At 37.9% G+C, this 17,030-nt stretch overlaps 1 protein-coding gene across 1 annotated transcript in view; it reads right to left on the bottom strand.

Annotated features, from left to right (window-relative positions):
* Positions 1–16,700, bottom strand: part of LOC109846617 (kinesin-like protein KIN-5B) — a 19,777-nt gene extending 3,077 nt beyond the window's left edge. The window contains 16 exon segments of the mRNA XM_020415864.1: positions 9–65; positions 177–352; positions 444–530; positions 612–723; positions 802–882; positions 980–1,033; positions 1,130–1,206; positions 1,287–1,356; positions 1,431–1,587; positions 1,676–1,773; positions 13,917–14,055; positions 14,135–14,472; positions 14,555–14,710; positions 14,819–14,939; positions 16,356–16,404; positions 16,407–16,700. Coding sequence (XP_020271453.1) covers positions 9–65; positions 177–352; positions 444–530; positions 612–723; positions 802–882; positions 980–1,033; positions 1,130–1,206; positions 1,287–1,356; positions 1,431–1,587; positions 1,676–1,773; positions 13,917–14,055; positions 14,135–14,472; positions 14,555–14,710; positions 14,819–14,939; positions 16,356–16,404; positions 16,407–16,542 — 1,908 coding nt within the window. The 5' untranslated portion in view covers positions 16,543–16,700.

The raw sequence follows: 17,030 nt of genomic DNA, 5'->3' as shown, positions 1-17,030 counted from the left end.
CTCTGAACTCCTGAAGTATAAATATCTTGTGTTTTCTCAATCCTTGATTCCAAGCATCGAGTTACCTGAAAATGACAAGGACCACAGGGCATTACTTAAAATGATAGTGAACTTTCATTGCATTTGCCCATCAGTTAATCACTGCGTTCATGTGCACATCAAGAATTATCTTGTACCTCACATTTCTTTGCTATGAATGAGCTGACGTGCTCCCCCATGGATCTCAATATTTGGTGCTGTTCACAAACAGATCCAATCACAGTTTTGTGTAAGGATTTTAGACTCTGATCAAGCTGAGAACCAAAAGACATAATCAGCCCTTTGTTTCCTGTTTCAGTATTTGCTTGCCGTTCTGCAAAGGAAGCACTTCATCTATCAGCTTCAATAAAATTTTGGAACATGCTGAAGAGTGTTTCTAAGCAGATAAAAGTTGCTTTTTTTACCTATCTTAGTTAAAAGCAAGGACACATCTTCTGACGCATTCTCCAAACTGCTGTGAATCTCCTTCACCTGTTCAAAAATTGCATTCTCTGCTTGTGGAAAAATCAAATATATCACTGTCAGTTACTTAATCGGAAAGTTAACCGGTTTCAGATATTTAATTTGCTTACCTGAATGGAGTAAATTTGAAATGATGAACTCCTTTTCTTTCAATACCACAGCAGTTTTCGCTTGAACTTCTTGAAGATCCAGAAAGGCCTTCTTACTGTTTTCTAGACTTGTCTACAAATCAAAATCTCTATGATTAATCCTAAATGTACAGTTAGAAAAGAAGCTGATTATTCACAGTGTTTCATTTACCTTGCAGTCTTTAAGTTCACTCTCCACGTCCAAATTACGTTCTTGTTCAGCATGGTAGAGTTCTTTATATTTACTGGCTTCCTTAAGGGGGAGGGAGAGGGTGGCATTTATGATTCTAAAGATGTAAACATATACATTAATAAAAAAACAACTGGGATAGATTAGGGAGAAGAAAAACCTTTATTTGTAGATCAAGATCTAGCTCCAACTCGCTTAATCTGTCACTCATTGCCTAAAACATACAAAGAGCACTCAAAAAGTAAGCAAAAAGCTGAAACAGATAATAAAACTTGAAGCTTGTGACATGAATATCATTTGAGAAGAGAACCTTCTTTTCTGTCTCATCCTGAGCAAATCTCTCATAGGGAATATAAACTCCATTCTTTTCTCTTGCAGCTCTTACATCTACTTGAAAATCATGAGGACAGAATTACATAATACTGTACACATTGTGTATATAAAAGTTTAAGAAGTACTAGGATCACCTTGTTTTATTTTTTCTATCTGCAGGTACAAATCCTTGAGGAGCACAGACTTGGATAACTTTTGATTCACCTATGAACATTGATGTTGATGCTTTTAGTAAGTGTGTAACAATGTAAAGGTGAACATGTAGAAAAATAGTGTACCTCTGGCTTGTTCTTTATGCTCTTAGCACGACACGCAAACTCAAGTGTGCTCAAAGTTTCTTCTACACAATGCCTAGATGGAGATACTGTAGCTATGATGCAAGTTTTTGCTTTTCCTCCCAATGATTCTCGCAATAGTCTTGTCAGCTTACTGTCCCTGCATAAGTTGTCAATAAGTAAAACAGATTAAAAACATAAAAACTGAAACTTCGTGACACTGCCAATGGCCAAAAAGAGCCAAGTACCTGTAAGGTATATGACCAGAATGCTCCACCAATGCTGTTACAACACGACCAAGGGTAAGTAAACTCTTGTTCACTTCTCCTGCTTCCCTGACTTGACTCTATGTTCATATTTCAAATCATCAGTAAGATAAAAGTGGACTAGGAGCTTTGATGTATATTTTTTCTCCCTCACCCTCAATTATCCCGACCATATTGGACATTAAACAAACAACATAAATATTTGTTTATCAATAAAGTGTTTAAAATTCTTTCTAGTGGCCTCTGAAGATCTTTTATGCATATTCTTAATAGTAACAAAACTTTGGAGAGAACCACTCGTTTACGCCGTTAAGCATGCATTATTAGGAGTTTATATATTCCAAGGATGGAGCAATCCCTTCTCCTTGCATGGAAAGGCAGCAAGTTCCAAGGCTGATAACCATCGATAATCATTTAGATACCTTCCAAATTTGCTAGGAGCATCTCATATCCCCTTTGTTGGTTTAAAACCACAGCCAGGCAAAGGATGAGACCACATGCTGCCTTCTCATTTTCGCATACTGGCATTTAACAATCTTGTCCTTTTGGATTATCATCCTTTTTAAAAAGCTCTCACACACTCATCTATGTCCAAGTTGGCACTTGAACCTTCATGTCTCTTCGACAAAATGCTAGAGCAAAGGGGATCTAGTTATAATGCTCTTTCACAAAAAAAAAAGAACTTATAGGATGTAATTTGGAAAACCCTAGTGAGTTTATTAGCTCTCTCTAGGATGTTATTTATAGTGTTCAAGGAAACAAAGAAGTTTGTCCCTAACCGACGTGAGACTAAACAATAGTAAACAACTACTCTCAACACTCCCCCTCAAACTGAGCATACAAATTGTACATGCCTAGCTTGTTATAAATAAAATTCACTCGTGTTCTCCCAAGAGGTTTAGTAAGAATATCTGCAAGTTGATGATATGATGGTATGTGTTTGGCTCTAATGATTCTCTTCTCCATCTTCTCACGAATCAAGTGGCAATCAATCTCTATACGTTTTGTCCTCTCATGAAACACTGGGTTCTCACTATGTAAATGGCGGCCTTGTTATCTCCATACAAGCTCATGGAACACCCCAAATGATAAGCAATCTTTGTTACTATATCTTTAACCCAGATCAGCTCGTAAAAAATATTTTAAGGATCCAAGGTCCCTAGTTTGAAATTGTTGCTGTAGATACTACTTCAAATTACAAATACCATGTGCATCATCGACATATACAATTAAAAAGATCTGCTTTCCACCACGAAATCTCCAAAAAACTAAGTGGTCTTTCTGAGCTTGATGAAGACCAAAGGTCTGGACAACTGTAGCAAAATGTCTGAACCAAGCCCTTGGAGATTGCTTCAAACCGTAGAGAGATTTCTTTAACCTACAAACCTTGCCACATTCCCCTTGAGCAACAAGACCTGGAGGTTGCTCCATATAAACCTCATCATCAAGAATGCCATTAAGGAATGCATTTTTAACATCCAACTGATTTGGTGGCTAGTGATAGCAAGCAGAGAGCGAAATAAGAATGCGGATAGATATCATTTTAGCTACAGGAGAGAATGTATCGATATAATCAAGGCCATAGATCTGTAAATACCTCTTCGCAAGTAATCGAGCTTTGAGGTGAGCTAGAGAGCCATCTGGATTTACTTTGACAGTGTAAACTCATTTGTAGCCAACCGTTTTCTTCCCTGGTGGTAGGAAAACAAGATTCCAAGTCCTATTTTTTCTAAGGTCGCCATTTTGTCTTGCATTGTCGCTGTCCAACCAGGGTTAAATAGAGCTTTTGACAAATTCTTGGGCACCGAGTAAGAATCTAAAGAAGATATGAATGAGTAATGTGATGGAGATAAGAAACGTAAGAGACATAATGTGTAAGAGGATATCGAGAACTTCAAGAACAAATATCTTATCCTTCTGATAGCAATGGGAAGATCATCAGTAGCCTGAGTAGTTGGTTGTATGAGCACATTTTGACTTGCTAGTATATCAAGCTCTTGGGTGGATTGAGACGATGGTTCAGATTGTAAAGCATTACATCTTGTATAAATCTGTACTGGTTCAGCAAATGTGGATGGTAGTTCAGTCTGGACAGTAGCCTTAGAAGGAACATTGACAGTGTTTTTCCGAACAAGAAGGTAGTCATAATCATCGGGAGGGTCTAAGAATTTATCAAAGGCAATATGTCATGGTTTGTTCTTAAAGAAGGCAACATCAGCTAAAATAATATATTGATTTAAAGATGGGCAATAACATCTATATTCTTTTTGAGTCCTGAAATATCCAAGAAAATAGCCTTAAGAGATCGTGAATCTAATTTCGTCCATTGAGGACTATGATTGTGAATAAAGCACAGAGATACAAAGATCTTAGGAGGTAAATGAAAGGCGTCTTCAGTTGGATATAAAAGGGAGATCGGGGTTTTATTCTGTAAGACAGATGAGGGTAGTCTATTGACCAGGTAGCATGCTGTCAAAATGGCATCATCCCAAAAATATTTTAAACTTGACGATGGGATAACAAGGTCCTAGCAATTTCTAGCAAGTATCTGTTCTAACGCTCAGCAACCCCATTTTGTTGGGGTGTGTAAGTACAAGAAGACTAATGTAACATTCCATTTTCTTCCAAATATTTTACGAAAGAGCTTTCAAAATATTCTTTAGTGTTACCTGTTCTCAAAGTTTTGATGGTACTGTGAAATTGATTTTTAATCTCAAGCACAGTAAGCTTTAAAATAACATTTCAGAACTACTTTTCAGCTAGTAAATCCAAGTCATGCGAGAAAAATCATCCACAAAAATAACAAAATATTAGAAACTGAGTTTGGATGGATTAGAATAAGGACCCCATACGCCGGAATGTACTAAATCAAAAGGGTTACTCGCTTATTGACGCGACTCGGGTAAGACACTTGTTGGTGTTTTTCAAGTTGACATGACTCACACTCTAAAGACTTGACGTGATTTAAATCTGCAATTAAAGTTTTAAAAATTAAAAGAGGGGGATGACCAAGCCGATAATGTGCTTCAAAGGCTGATGTGGAGCCAATACATGTCACCTGGAAAGGGGCAAAGTTCAGTTCGTACAAGTTGTTTCACTCATATCCAGTGTTAATCATCTTCCTCGTCCCAAGTGTCAGAAAAATACAATGTGTAGGAAAAAATGTGACCGTGCAGTTTAATGCTTTAGTAATTCTACTGACAGATAAGAGATTAAATGCAAAACGAGAAAGATATAGCACAGAAAAAGTGGAAGAATATCAGTGTTGGCATATCTACTACCCTCCACAGGTGTGCTGGATCCGTTAGCCAATACTACTGAAGGAAAAGAAATAGTAGGTGTATAGGAGGATAATATACCTCGGTTCCCAGTCCAACTGAATCTATAACTCAAGTATGAGACGATAACGATGTAAAGCAAGCAATGGGTTTACATGTCTGGGCAAGCATAGTCGTAGTAGGAGAGGATTGAGTATTCTTCATTTGCTAAAATAACTAGAGCTGAAACCGTTCAAACTGACGGCGCTTGTCTTCATCCACAGGACTCTTCTGTGTAGCCACATGTGCACTCTGAGGTTATTTTCCCTGTAGCTAAGGATAATAAATTTCATGTGACCCAGTTCCTTATAATAATGACAATAGACAGACGGATCAGATGAACCCTCCCCTACAACTCCTTGTGAACTATCACCTCATCCACTACATGCTCCAAAGCGTCCTCCATGTCCACCAAAGCGACCTCCACCATGACCACCCACTCGACTAGTTGTCTGTCTACTCTATGTGACGAGAGCAAACATGTTTGTAGATTCTGCGATAGTACTTGTTAGCGAAGCTGGCACTACTGATCTCAAAAAGTCATGTCTCTGCTAAAGAACGTACAACAGAGTGTTTGCGTCGAGAACAAATTTCATTACAGAATCTGTGACAAATGCTTATCGATTACAATGGAAACAAAAGAGTTATATTTTGTAAAACTACTCTTTACAACAAAATAAGATTAGAAGTGCTCCTTAGAAACACACGCAGGAACGTTTATCATTCGCTGCTTACGTGGGATCTTTATCTGTGTCGGGGGTGCGTTAGCCCGTGGACGACCAAATCACAGATCCGAATTGAATCATGAAGAAGACTTAAGGTCGATGTTTTGTTTTAGAAACAAAGACAAAAGTGGATATTTTAACAAAGTAAGATAAAACACTCTTCCCAAGATCAAGTCAAAGCTTAGATCTTGAGGAAACACCGAAGGTTCTTGGAAGTGCTTAAAAACAATGAAGACTCTCTCTCTTGCTAAAGATTCCCCAAATAACTCAAGTCTCTGCTCTCTTTGCCTTGGTATGCTTCGTCCTGCGTCGCCCACTCTCCCCTTTTCTCTCCAGATAGGCGTTAGGGAAGTATTTATAGCCCCTAGAAGCTGTAACTGAAGGTTGAAGTCGAAAATGAATCATGTTAAGTGACTCCCATTTCCGAGACAGTCGTAACTGTCTCGGAAGTATGGCTTGCTTCAGGCAGTTTCATAACCGCTCCCACCCCCATTTAGTTGCTATTATTCCTGTGTTTATGGACGTGATTTTCGCTTGTAACAGCTCCCTCACATTTATGGATGACCCCAGCAGTTATTAAGCCACATAGATTGCACAAAACTCGAGAAAATCGTCGTTAAGTCCACTCTAGTTTCCGAGACAGTCGCCACTGTCTCGGAGACTATGAGTTGTCGCATAACTTCCGAGACAGTGAACACTATCTCGAAAACTATGAGCTTCCTCATAGCTTCCATGACATGTCATGTGTCTCAAACTTGTGTGATGCGCTTCTTGGGCATTCCTTAGTTGATTTTTGAGTTGAAGAGATTCATTGACTTTTGTCAAAGCGTCGCAAAGATCGTTGGATCTTCTCTTTAGTTCCTTACAATATTGGGAGTCGTCTGACGAGATAGGAAGCTTTCGAGTCGACTCAAGGCGTTTTGACTGACACCGCCTTTCAAGTCGACTAAAAGGGACTTAGCTTCGGAGTTTGGCCTTTTGCCGAGACACTTGCTAGTGTCTCGGACAAAGCCACCTTTTGAGTCGGCATGGAGGGGGTCTAGTCTCAGGTATCGTCTCGAGATGTTGACTTCTATCGGCCTTCGAGTCGACACATGAGGTGTCGTCTCAGTTCGCCATTCAAGTCGACATAGGAATTGTCGTCTCATCTCGTCGACAGTAATCATGTCTCGACTTCGAACTGTCGTCTCGTCTCGATCTCGTCTCGGACCGTCTCTCGAGTCGACACGAAGGGATCTCCGCTCGGACTCGAGTCGACTACCAACGCCTCTCCAGTCGACATGGAGGTATCGTCTTGTCTGGTCGAGACGTCGACCTTTACTTGGTTTGTAAGGGTCGTCGGATTGTGATTCACAATGTTGATTTAGATCCTTAGTTGATCTTTGATATCGGATGATTCTCTGTAACTCAGATGATGACGTTTATCGCCTTCCTTTCAACTTGAGCTATGAATGATACTCTATAGGTAATTTTTGACGCCTACATAGAGCGTCCAATAATTTGTGACCTTGCTGAATTTTAGTGTTGTAAAAGGCGAGAAATAGCGGCGCTATAACAGCGCTTTTCGGGGTCATGGAGCTTTACCGCGCCGATATAGGGGATAGCGAGGTGTTTTGGTAGAGAAAATCGCATTTTGCTCGAAACGCGGTCTAAAGCGCGAAATCGTGGGTTTTAGCGCTAAACTCATCTGTTAAAACTTAAAACCCTCCCCGAACCCAACCCGAACCCATTTCTTAAAACTCATCTTCCTCTCTGACTTATGAATGCTCCCCAACCGCCTTTGGTGCCTCTCCCTCTTGTGCCTCTTTCTTTTATGTCCTCCGGCAACAACTTTCAACTCGGCGCGCCGGCAACATCTCCCGCCGGCGACACCAGAAGGTCCATCTCCCTCCGATCATCTCCGGTCAAGCCCATCTCTCTCTCTCTCAAGTCTCACGGTCTCACCTTTCTCTCTCTCTCTCTCACTTCCTCCGGCAACACCAAAAAGTCCAGACCTTCCCTCCGGCAACCAGTAGAAGCTCCCTCTTGCGACCAGTAAAAGCTCCCTCTTATGACCAGCAGCAGCAACATCTCTCTGTTGGATTTTGTCTGCAACATAGAAAAAAAGGTAATAATTTGATTTTTGAAATTCCCGTTGATAATGATTTTAGTAAGGATAATGACCTAACTGAAAAATCCCAAGCAGTGCAACTATTCCCTGTGTAATCCTATCAATATGCAGTTTTCTTGTTTTACATTCACCAATGACAAATAACAGAAATGTGCATTCATCTTCTCTTGTTAGCTTGAATTGACCATGTCTTTATGTTGTTTAACTGCCAAGTAAACTGTTTAATGTTGATTTACTAATTTACTAATTTATAGCATACGAGTAAATTTACTAATTTACTAATTTGCTATTTGTTATTTGCCAAGTAAACTGTTTAATGTCCTTATATTGTTATTTGCTCTTGTTCATTGAATAGGCATAATTTTAACCATTATATAGAATTGTCCTCTACAGCATCTAATCCATTAATGAGTTCTCAAAATTGAGAGTCGGGTAGCTCCCAGAGCCGACCAAATCTAGCTGTCGAGGCTCGAGCTTCGGTTCAACACCCACATCCACATCCTTCAAATGATATTGGATAGGATTGGACAATTTATCTAGAATGGCCTAAGAAGAATAAGATCAAGTGTACTCTGCGTGGACATGAAACCACTGGTGGCATTTCCCTCCATAAAGAGAACTTAACTAGTAGCCGGGAGAATATAAAACCATGCAAGAAAGCGATGCCTGACATTATAGCGAGTGTAAAAGCAGCAATGGCTGAAAGTAAGGGTAGGAAGTCAGACAAGATAAGATATGAGATCGAGCGAAGGTAGGAGGTCGATATTTCTAGTTCCAGAATTGAGAATGCAGAAGAAATCACTCAGATTGGAAACAAGAGGCCCCGTGAGTTTAGAGATATCCATCGATATGCTACATTCTTGCCAGAGAAGCCTACATCATCTTCGACTATGAAGCTGAGCGCAAAAGAAGAAAGGAGTTGGTCCATGAATGGGTCTCCATTTGAACCTATGAAGTAAAAATTTCATTGCATGCATTGATGCTCCCTTCTTTCAACAATATGTATGAAGCTATTGGTCAGTTTGGTCCAGGTTATGTGGGACCGATGATGTATCAGTCGAGGGAGCCTTTGTTGAAGAAGGCAATATCTCGTACTTTAGTTGGTTTAGAGCCACATAAGAAGTTTTGGGAGACTACCGGCTGCACATTGATGACAGATTCGTGGATTGATCGAAAACATAGATGTGTTAAGAACATGTGCATTCATTCTAGTGCTGGAGTTATCTTCTACAACTCGATAGAGGAGTCTGTTGAATCTCATGCCAGAGATTTTATTTTTAAGTGGGTTGATCAGTGCATCCAGGAGATAAGGGTAGACTATGTTGCACAAGTTATCACCGATAATCACTTAGCGAACATGGCTGCAAAGGAGAAGCTAAAAAGTGAGGCCGAGAATTTTTTAGACTTCTTATGCGGCGCACACAACCAATCTCGTGTTGCAGGACATTGAAAAATTAACAAAATTTAAGAATATAATTGAGAAGGCAACAGCATTAACTATTTTTATCTATAGTCGCACCAAGACTTTGGCACTTATGCGTAAGTGCACGAGGAGGAAGGACATTATCAGTCCGGACATCACTAGAGTTGATACCTCATTCCTCACACTAGGGAGTCTATTGGAGAAGAAGGATGCACAGATGACTATGTTTAATTCAGATGAGTTTATGAGTTTGAAATTTGTTGGGGTTGCAAAGAAGAAAGCTCTTACAGCAAATGCTACGGTGATATCGAGAACCTTCTGGAGAGGTGTGAGGAGCAAAGAAGAAAGCTCTTACAGCAAATGCTACGGTGATATCGAGAACCTTCTGGAGAGGTGTGAGGAGTTGCTTGAAGGTCTTCACGCCTCTTTTATGCTACGGTGATATCGAGAACCTTCTGGAGAGGTGTGAGGAGTTGCTTGAAGGTCTTCACGCCTCTTTTAAATTTTCTTCGCATGGCCGATTCAGATACTTGTCCCTCAATGGGATTTATTATTAGAGCTTCAAATAGTGAAGAGGGAAATCATGACTGCTTGGAAGACAGAGAATGACTATATGCCTATCATATCCATTATAAATAAGCATACTAAGAATAGGCTTGATAGTTCTCTTCACCTAGCTGCATGGTTCTTAAATCCTCTTTTCTATTATGCGGAGGATGAGGTGGCTAAGAAGAGTGCAGAAGCTAAGCATGTAGTTCTTGGTTGTGCTGAGCTATTTTTTAGGAATGAAGATACTATTGATGAGGCTGTTGTTGATACTATCTACTCCACTGAGATGTTGAAGTATAGGGACTGTCATGCTTTTATCCATGGAAAGCCAAGAGCACAGAGAGTAGTGAAAAGAATTGCTGAGGACCGTAATCCAGGTATTGACTTATATTTTGATATATATTTGCTAGTTTTGAGATTGAATCAAATCAATTAATTGATTAATTTGTTTTACCCTCTTGAAATAGCTCATTGGTGGGACACATTTGATGGAGACACGTCTTACATGCAAATGATGGCTCTTAGGATATTGAGATTGACATGTAGCTCCTCTGGATATGAAAGAAACTGGAGTTGTTTTGTAGGGGTAATCACTCAGTCACTACCTTATTTTAATTTTCATATTCAAATGTTCATATTAAAAAAATGAGATTGAATTTGAAGTCATTGAACAATAAATGATAAAATGATAATTTGAAAGAAATGATATTTTTATGTTTGAATGTAGATCCACACAAAGAAATGAAATAAGCTCGATAGCAAGAGATTGAGCAATCTAGTCTATGTGCAATTCAATTTGAGGATCAGAACTAAGATGGATACAACAAGAAAGAATAGAAAGAAGGACACCTTACTTGCTAAAGACGGTCGGCACGTGTCTTCATGAGTGGTGCATGGATATAACTCTGAGGAGGAAGAGGATTATTATCCAGGGACTGAGATTCCACTCGGAATTATCTCTGAAGCAGCTGGAACAGACGAGTTCTTGCAGCCGAAGAGGACCACAAGGAGGGCAAATAGGGCTTCTAGTTCAAGAGCCCATGAAGAGGTAGATTCAGAGGACGATGAGGAGGGACCTATTGATGACTCAAACTCAGATAAGGAGGATATCCAACTTGACGATGACGATAGCGATGAGGATGCTTTGAGAGATGAGATTTTGCTGCTTGGCATTGCTGATGATGAGGAGGAGGATGAGTGATGATGAGTCATTGCTCGAATTTAGACTTTAGTCACTTCACTTTTGAGACTTCTAGCTTTTATTTTGCTTTGATTTAGACTTTTGAGTTTTGAGTTGGAGTTTGGACATGTCATGTGTTTGGAACTTGGTCTTTATTGCTTGCTTAGTATCTATAGACTGTTATTATCTATCATGATATTATATTGCTTTGCTCATTTAATCATTTATCTATACTTGGCTATTTTATTTTTTATGTCAAATTTCTAATAGTTAATATAATGATGATGTTACTAATTAATGTTTTTTATTGTTGAACATTTTTATATTAGAGACTTGAAAGTTGAAGAAATTGGACAAATAACGGTCTTTTTGATAAACATGTACGTTTTTTATTCTTTAATCTTTATAATTATAGTACTTTGTTAATATTATGAAATTATTACACATCTATTTTATATTTAGGCATCAAGTATGCATTTGTAGAATTTTTAGATTTTTTATATAATTTTTTTTATTATTTAAAATATTTAAATATATTTATATTTGATCGCTATTTGACTAAACGCTATTGCCGCTATTTTGCTGCAATAGTCCAAAATAGCCTTAGCGATACCTTACCACGACGCGTCACTATCCGCTATCAGCAACCTTACTGAATTATAAGATTGTGGAAGAGAACCAAGAAAGGTGAATACTATCAGTTGATCCTACTAATCTTGCATCTTCTGAATATCCCCCATAATAGGAAAAATCTGTCTCAGCTCCTTTGCGACGCGATTGAAGTTGTTATAATGCTCCTCAAAAGTCTGATTATACTCGTCCATCTTGCTCCGAAATAACTCCTGAATGACGTCATACGCCCGATTGGCGTGTCCCCGGCATGAGTACAATTATTCTAAGAACTTTCAAAGTTGTTTCAATGTACTACAGTGAATTGCTAGCTGAAGAACCTGTGGTTTCATGTTGTTCCAAAGTTGATAAAGTTGACTAGTGTCATCCTGTTTTTAGGAGGTAGTAATCGGTACGGGAGGGTTATCTGTAAGATATTAAGATGATAATCTTTTTCCCGTCCTAAAATATAAACTCGAACCAATTGCTTTCAAAGTAGGTAATTGGACTCATTCAATTTTTTGTCAGTGATCCTGCTAAAGGGCACCTCCGTGTGGGTCTTTATCTCATCAACAGAATTAATGGAGGATGATATTAATACAGCAAATAAGATCCTTCAACTATTAACCTCACTCAACAATAAATTACTTCCAATAATCAAATCATTAACAACTAATCAAGAATTAGTTCAATAAGTAAAATCATCCCGTAAAGAATGACTTATCATTTATCTCAAAGATATTGTTAACGACTGATCGTAACATAAAGCTAAATATTTAGCTGAAAATCTATAAAGATCAAGTTGGTAAGCTACATAATTAGCTAAAGATCTATAAAGATCTAGTTGATGAGCTAAATGATTAGCTGAAGATTTAGTTAATAAGCTAAATGATTAGCTTAACTTTTTTTAAACGACAGATGAATAATGCCCAATAAACAGTATCTATGTGGATGAATAGTATCAGCTAGGGTTTGGTTGTGGAGGATGACAGCTAGGGTTTAAGAGGGGTGGAAGGTGGCGGCTAGGGTTTATAAATTTAGAGAGAGAAAAAGGGTGGCCCTGATACCGTGTAATTTGGAAAACCCTAATGAGTTTATTAGCTCTCTCTAAGATGTTATTTATAGTGTTCAAGAAAACAAAAAAGTTTGCCCCTAACCGATATGGGAGTAAACAATAGTAAAAAACTACTCTCAATATAGAAAACTCGATGGTTGATTCTACTCGTGGCATCATACTGAATCCAGATATGATATGTCCTCTTAACATAGGACGTTTGTATGTATGAGACGCGCAAACAACAGAAACTTCAACGGGAAAACTCTCCATAGGCAAAGTAAGAGCCCACCGGCTATCATTTCTTTACGTCCTTGTCTAAAGAAATTTTTTTAAGGGTAAATTGACTACTCAGGGCCAAGTATGCCTATTAAACTTAGGCGTTGTTTGGTTGGTTTCCTAAAAATCAAGAAAATGAAAAGGATACATGGAAATTAATAAAATATTATTTTTATCCATTTCCATCCCTAAAACTCACCACAACATCCAATAAAATATTATTTTCATCCCACAACTCATCTCATATCATCTCCTAAAAATAAACCAAACACAAAAAATGTGTCACATCATCCAACTCATCTCATCTCCATCACATCTCATCTTTAAAAATCACTCACATCATCCAATAATATGGTGATAACTCATCTCATCTCATTAACATTTCATTTCCACCCATTTCCCCTAAAAAAGCTAGGAATCGATTTCCTTAAGAGTGGGTCACATCATCCAATAATATAATGACAACTCATCACATCTCATCTATTTTCTTATTTTTATGAATGAACCAAACACAAGAAAAGAACCTATTACAGAAAATAGGTTTCTTATAATTTATTTCCTTATTTTTTTAGCCAACCAAACAACCTCAAAAGCAATTTTCTTAAAAAATCACCCACATCCTCCAATAATAATGTGACAACTCATCTCTTATTCTTTGATTTCCTTCTTTTTTTAGCCAACCAAACAATCTCAAAACAATTTTTCTTAGAAATAGGTTTTCTATTCTTTGATTTCCCTCTTTTTTTAGGCAAACAAACAGCCTCTTACAGTTGAAAGAAAAAAAATGACTTTATCTTTAACACATTTTTACAGGGTAGATTTCTATTGGATCACATGATTCATATATCAAAACGCTTTCTAGTGTTTAGGGATTGATGGTTTTGTTACTCTTGCTTTGTACTTTAAAGTGGATGCTTAAAGGAGCAGAAGTCACCACTTTATCTACCAACATGTAAAAGTTTCATGGTACTTCATACCTCTCTTGCTCCTGATCGAGATATATTCTCTGAGCCTGCCAGGTCAACAAGGTTTAGCCTACCACATTTTATGAGCTCGTCATTTCCTATAATTGCTTCTTTCACATTGATGGTAATAGAAAAGACTGAATGTGAACGGCTGCACAGGCAGATTACATGTCACATAATAGTGGATATACAATCTTTGAGACCAAAAAATTATAAAGAGAAGGTCATACCTACTCTGCTTGTTTAGAATAGTATCTGCAGTCCGCCTCTTAGCCGAACCCCGTTGTAATAGATTATAAATTTCATTTGCACTATAGACAACCTCCTCCACTAAACCTCTTATAACCGCACCACCTTTTCCATCTTCCATTAAAGAAATTGGTTTCTTCATTTTATCTTCCACATATCTATTGTGGTCTTCCAAAGCAAACAGATCGATTATTTCTTCATTGTACAGCTCCAAGAAAGTCACTTTCACACTGTAGTCAGCCTTTCTTGCTTCTAGTGTATCAAAAATATGGTGGATGGCTCTTGGAATTACACCAGCCTCAACAGATAATTCTCCACCCTTGAATAAAAGGAGTACATAATAAATAACCATGTAAACCGCTTAGATGCAAAATATAAATCACTCTTGTGCTCACACGCACCTTTGAATTCATTCCACCTTCCATAGTGTATGTTTTCCCTGTGCCTGTCTGTCCATAAGCAAATACTGTGCAATTGAAACCTTCTAGTACATCTTTGACAATAGGTGATACTGCATGGTCATATATTGAACGTTGTAGTGCTTTAGGACCAAATACCTACTCAAAAAGTATGAAAATTAGAAGAAATTTTCAATAAGAGCTAGTTCCTGAGTCATATTAGTGATCATAATCAGCAAAACTTAACCCCAAAGAATAATACCACACCTTGTCGAAGGTAAATGTCTTCTCTGCTTGTTTATTTAGCAGAACAACAACCTCCTTCCTTTGTTCATTGCATGATAGCACCTTCTGAACATTAACTCTATTTTCTTCATCACTCAATGGCCTTGTAAAAAAAGGAAAATAAGCTACTCAGCATTCAATGAAAAATACATTGTGAATAATATCAAACCATTAGCAATATTTAACCCCCTATTGTACCCAGTGTAATACCGTTTCTCCTTCAACTTTGAAGACGTTGATTTGTCTGGTTGTAGACTCAGTACTATTTCAGTTGTAAATGAACTGCTAAGATCTTTAACAGTTTCCAAAATGTCTTCTTGATATCGACTTTCTTGGTGTTCAACAATTCTCTCACAATTTAATGACAAAATCAATTTGGGAAATTGATCACCAGAGAATGATTATCGCAAAGTATTAAATGCGAATGATTATCGCAAAGTATTAAATGCGATCAAGAAATATATAACTGTCAACCATCAACCTGCCCCTTCTGGACCTCCCTCCACAAACACCAAGAACAACATTCCACTTATAAAGTCAGGTTCCTTCAGTTATCAAACACAATCGTGCTAAATTCCCTACTATGATAAATTAATCAAATGAAAATTTAGCTGCTCCAGATGATGAAACGAACTAGAACTAGAATACCAACATGCAATTATAATCGAAATAATAATTTTATAATGGTTTTTCCCTATAAACCACCTTAAAATAGGGTAATTACACAGAAACCACCTTTCATTTTTAATTTATAAATAAACCACCTTTAAAGTAGGTTCTTGTTGCAATCAACCACCTCCCATTTAAAATTAATCACTTAAAACCCAAATTTTCCCTTAAAAAACTCGTATTCAACATACACGACTCATCTTTTTAGTGTTTAGTCTTGTTATGATACAACTCACTTACCTTGAACTTGAACATTTTAAGCTTAATTTTAGATTTTTAGTGAAATTTTGACTAAGAGATGGTTGGTTGCAACAAAAACCTACTTTAAATGTGGTTTATGTATAAAATAAAAATAAAATGTGGTTTTCGTATAATTACCCTATTGTTTAGGTGGTTTCTAGGGGGGGGAATCCTTTCTTTTGTCTTTCTTAATTTTAAAATATTAAACTGTTCCTCTTTTTTTTTTTTTTTTTGGAGATAAAGGATGGGGGCTCAAAAGATCCCCCAGCCACCACCATTGCACTAAACCTGGTTGGTTACAAAGACAACACCATCATCCCCAACCAAAGGATGATGATGAAACATATACAGAGATCACATACCATTCACAACATGAAAACAACCCCAAAAGATCCAAATCAGTAAGCTGTTATGTATAACACTCCCAGGTTTGGATTCTGTCAGTAATTGTTCCCACAGTACGATTAAACTCTTGTAGTTAGTACATCGGAAAGTTTTATTTAGAAATTTAAGGTTTTGATGGGATTAAGTTATATTGAGAAACAACATTCAAATTTCAAAGTTTTTAGATAATAGATGTATGCTACAACCTAGTACAGTAAAATTGTACCTGCATCTCAGTATAACCTGAACGCTGGCCTCTCGATCCTTTTCATGGCGCGGCCATTGGCGGAGCTTCCTCCATCAGCCCATCTCAAATCCGCCGACCTCTTCTCCGATCTCACAGTCCAGAATGGAGAAGGCGAAGGAGCTAAGGAAAACCCTAGCTTTCGACTAGGGTTTGGCGTCAGAGACATCGATTGGTCGGTCCCCTTTGAAATTTGAAGTCGCGAACCCTAAAGCTGAGATTTTTTTTTTTTTAAGGAGCTGTAGCTGGACTGCTGGAGTTTGTCTGAGATTAGGCAAAACCCTAATTTTTTGAAAATGGTTGGAGATTAAAAGAGAAGCGCGTTTGGAGCCGTTGTTCAAATTTTCAAAAGGACAAATTTTTGAAACCGACCTTTTTTCAACTTTATTGGGCAAAATCGACCACATGGGAAAAAAATAGGCAAAACCGACCCTTTTCAAAAGAAAAGGGTCGGTTTTGCAACTATGGAGGTTTTACGAAGTGCACGGGACTACTAGTCCCGTGCACTTCGTTGTCAAGAGAGATTGCTGGAAACAAAGTGCACGGGACTAGCAGTCCCGTGCACTTTGTTTCCAAGAGCCCTTCAATTCAAATGTCTAGTTGCCTTCTATTACCTTGGAAAGACCTCAACTATTCCCTTGTTTATAGAAGAAAAAT

This window comes from Asparagus officinalis, chromosome 7 (assembly GCF_001876935.1).
Source record: "Asparagus officinalis chromosome 7, Aspof.V1, whole genome shotgun sequence".
Classification (NCBI taxonomy): Eukaryota; Viridiplantae; Streptophyta; class Magnoliopsida; order Asparagales; family Asparagaceae; genus Asparagus; species Asparagus officinalis.
This window is presented reverse-complemented; position numbering and strand designations above follow the sequence as displayed.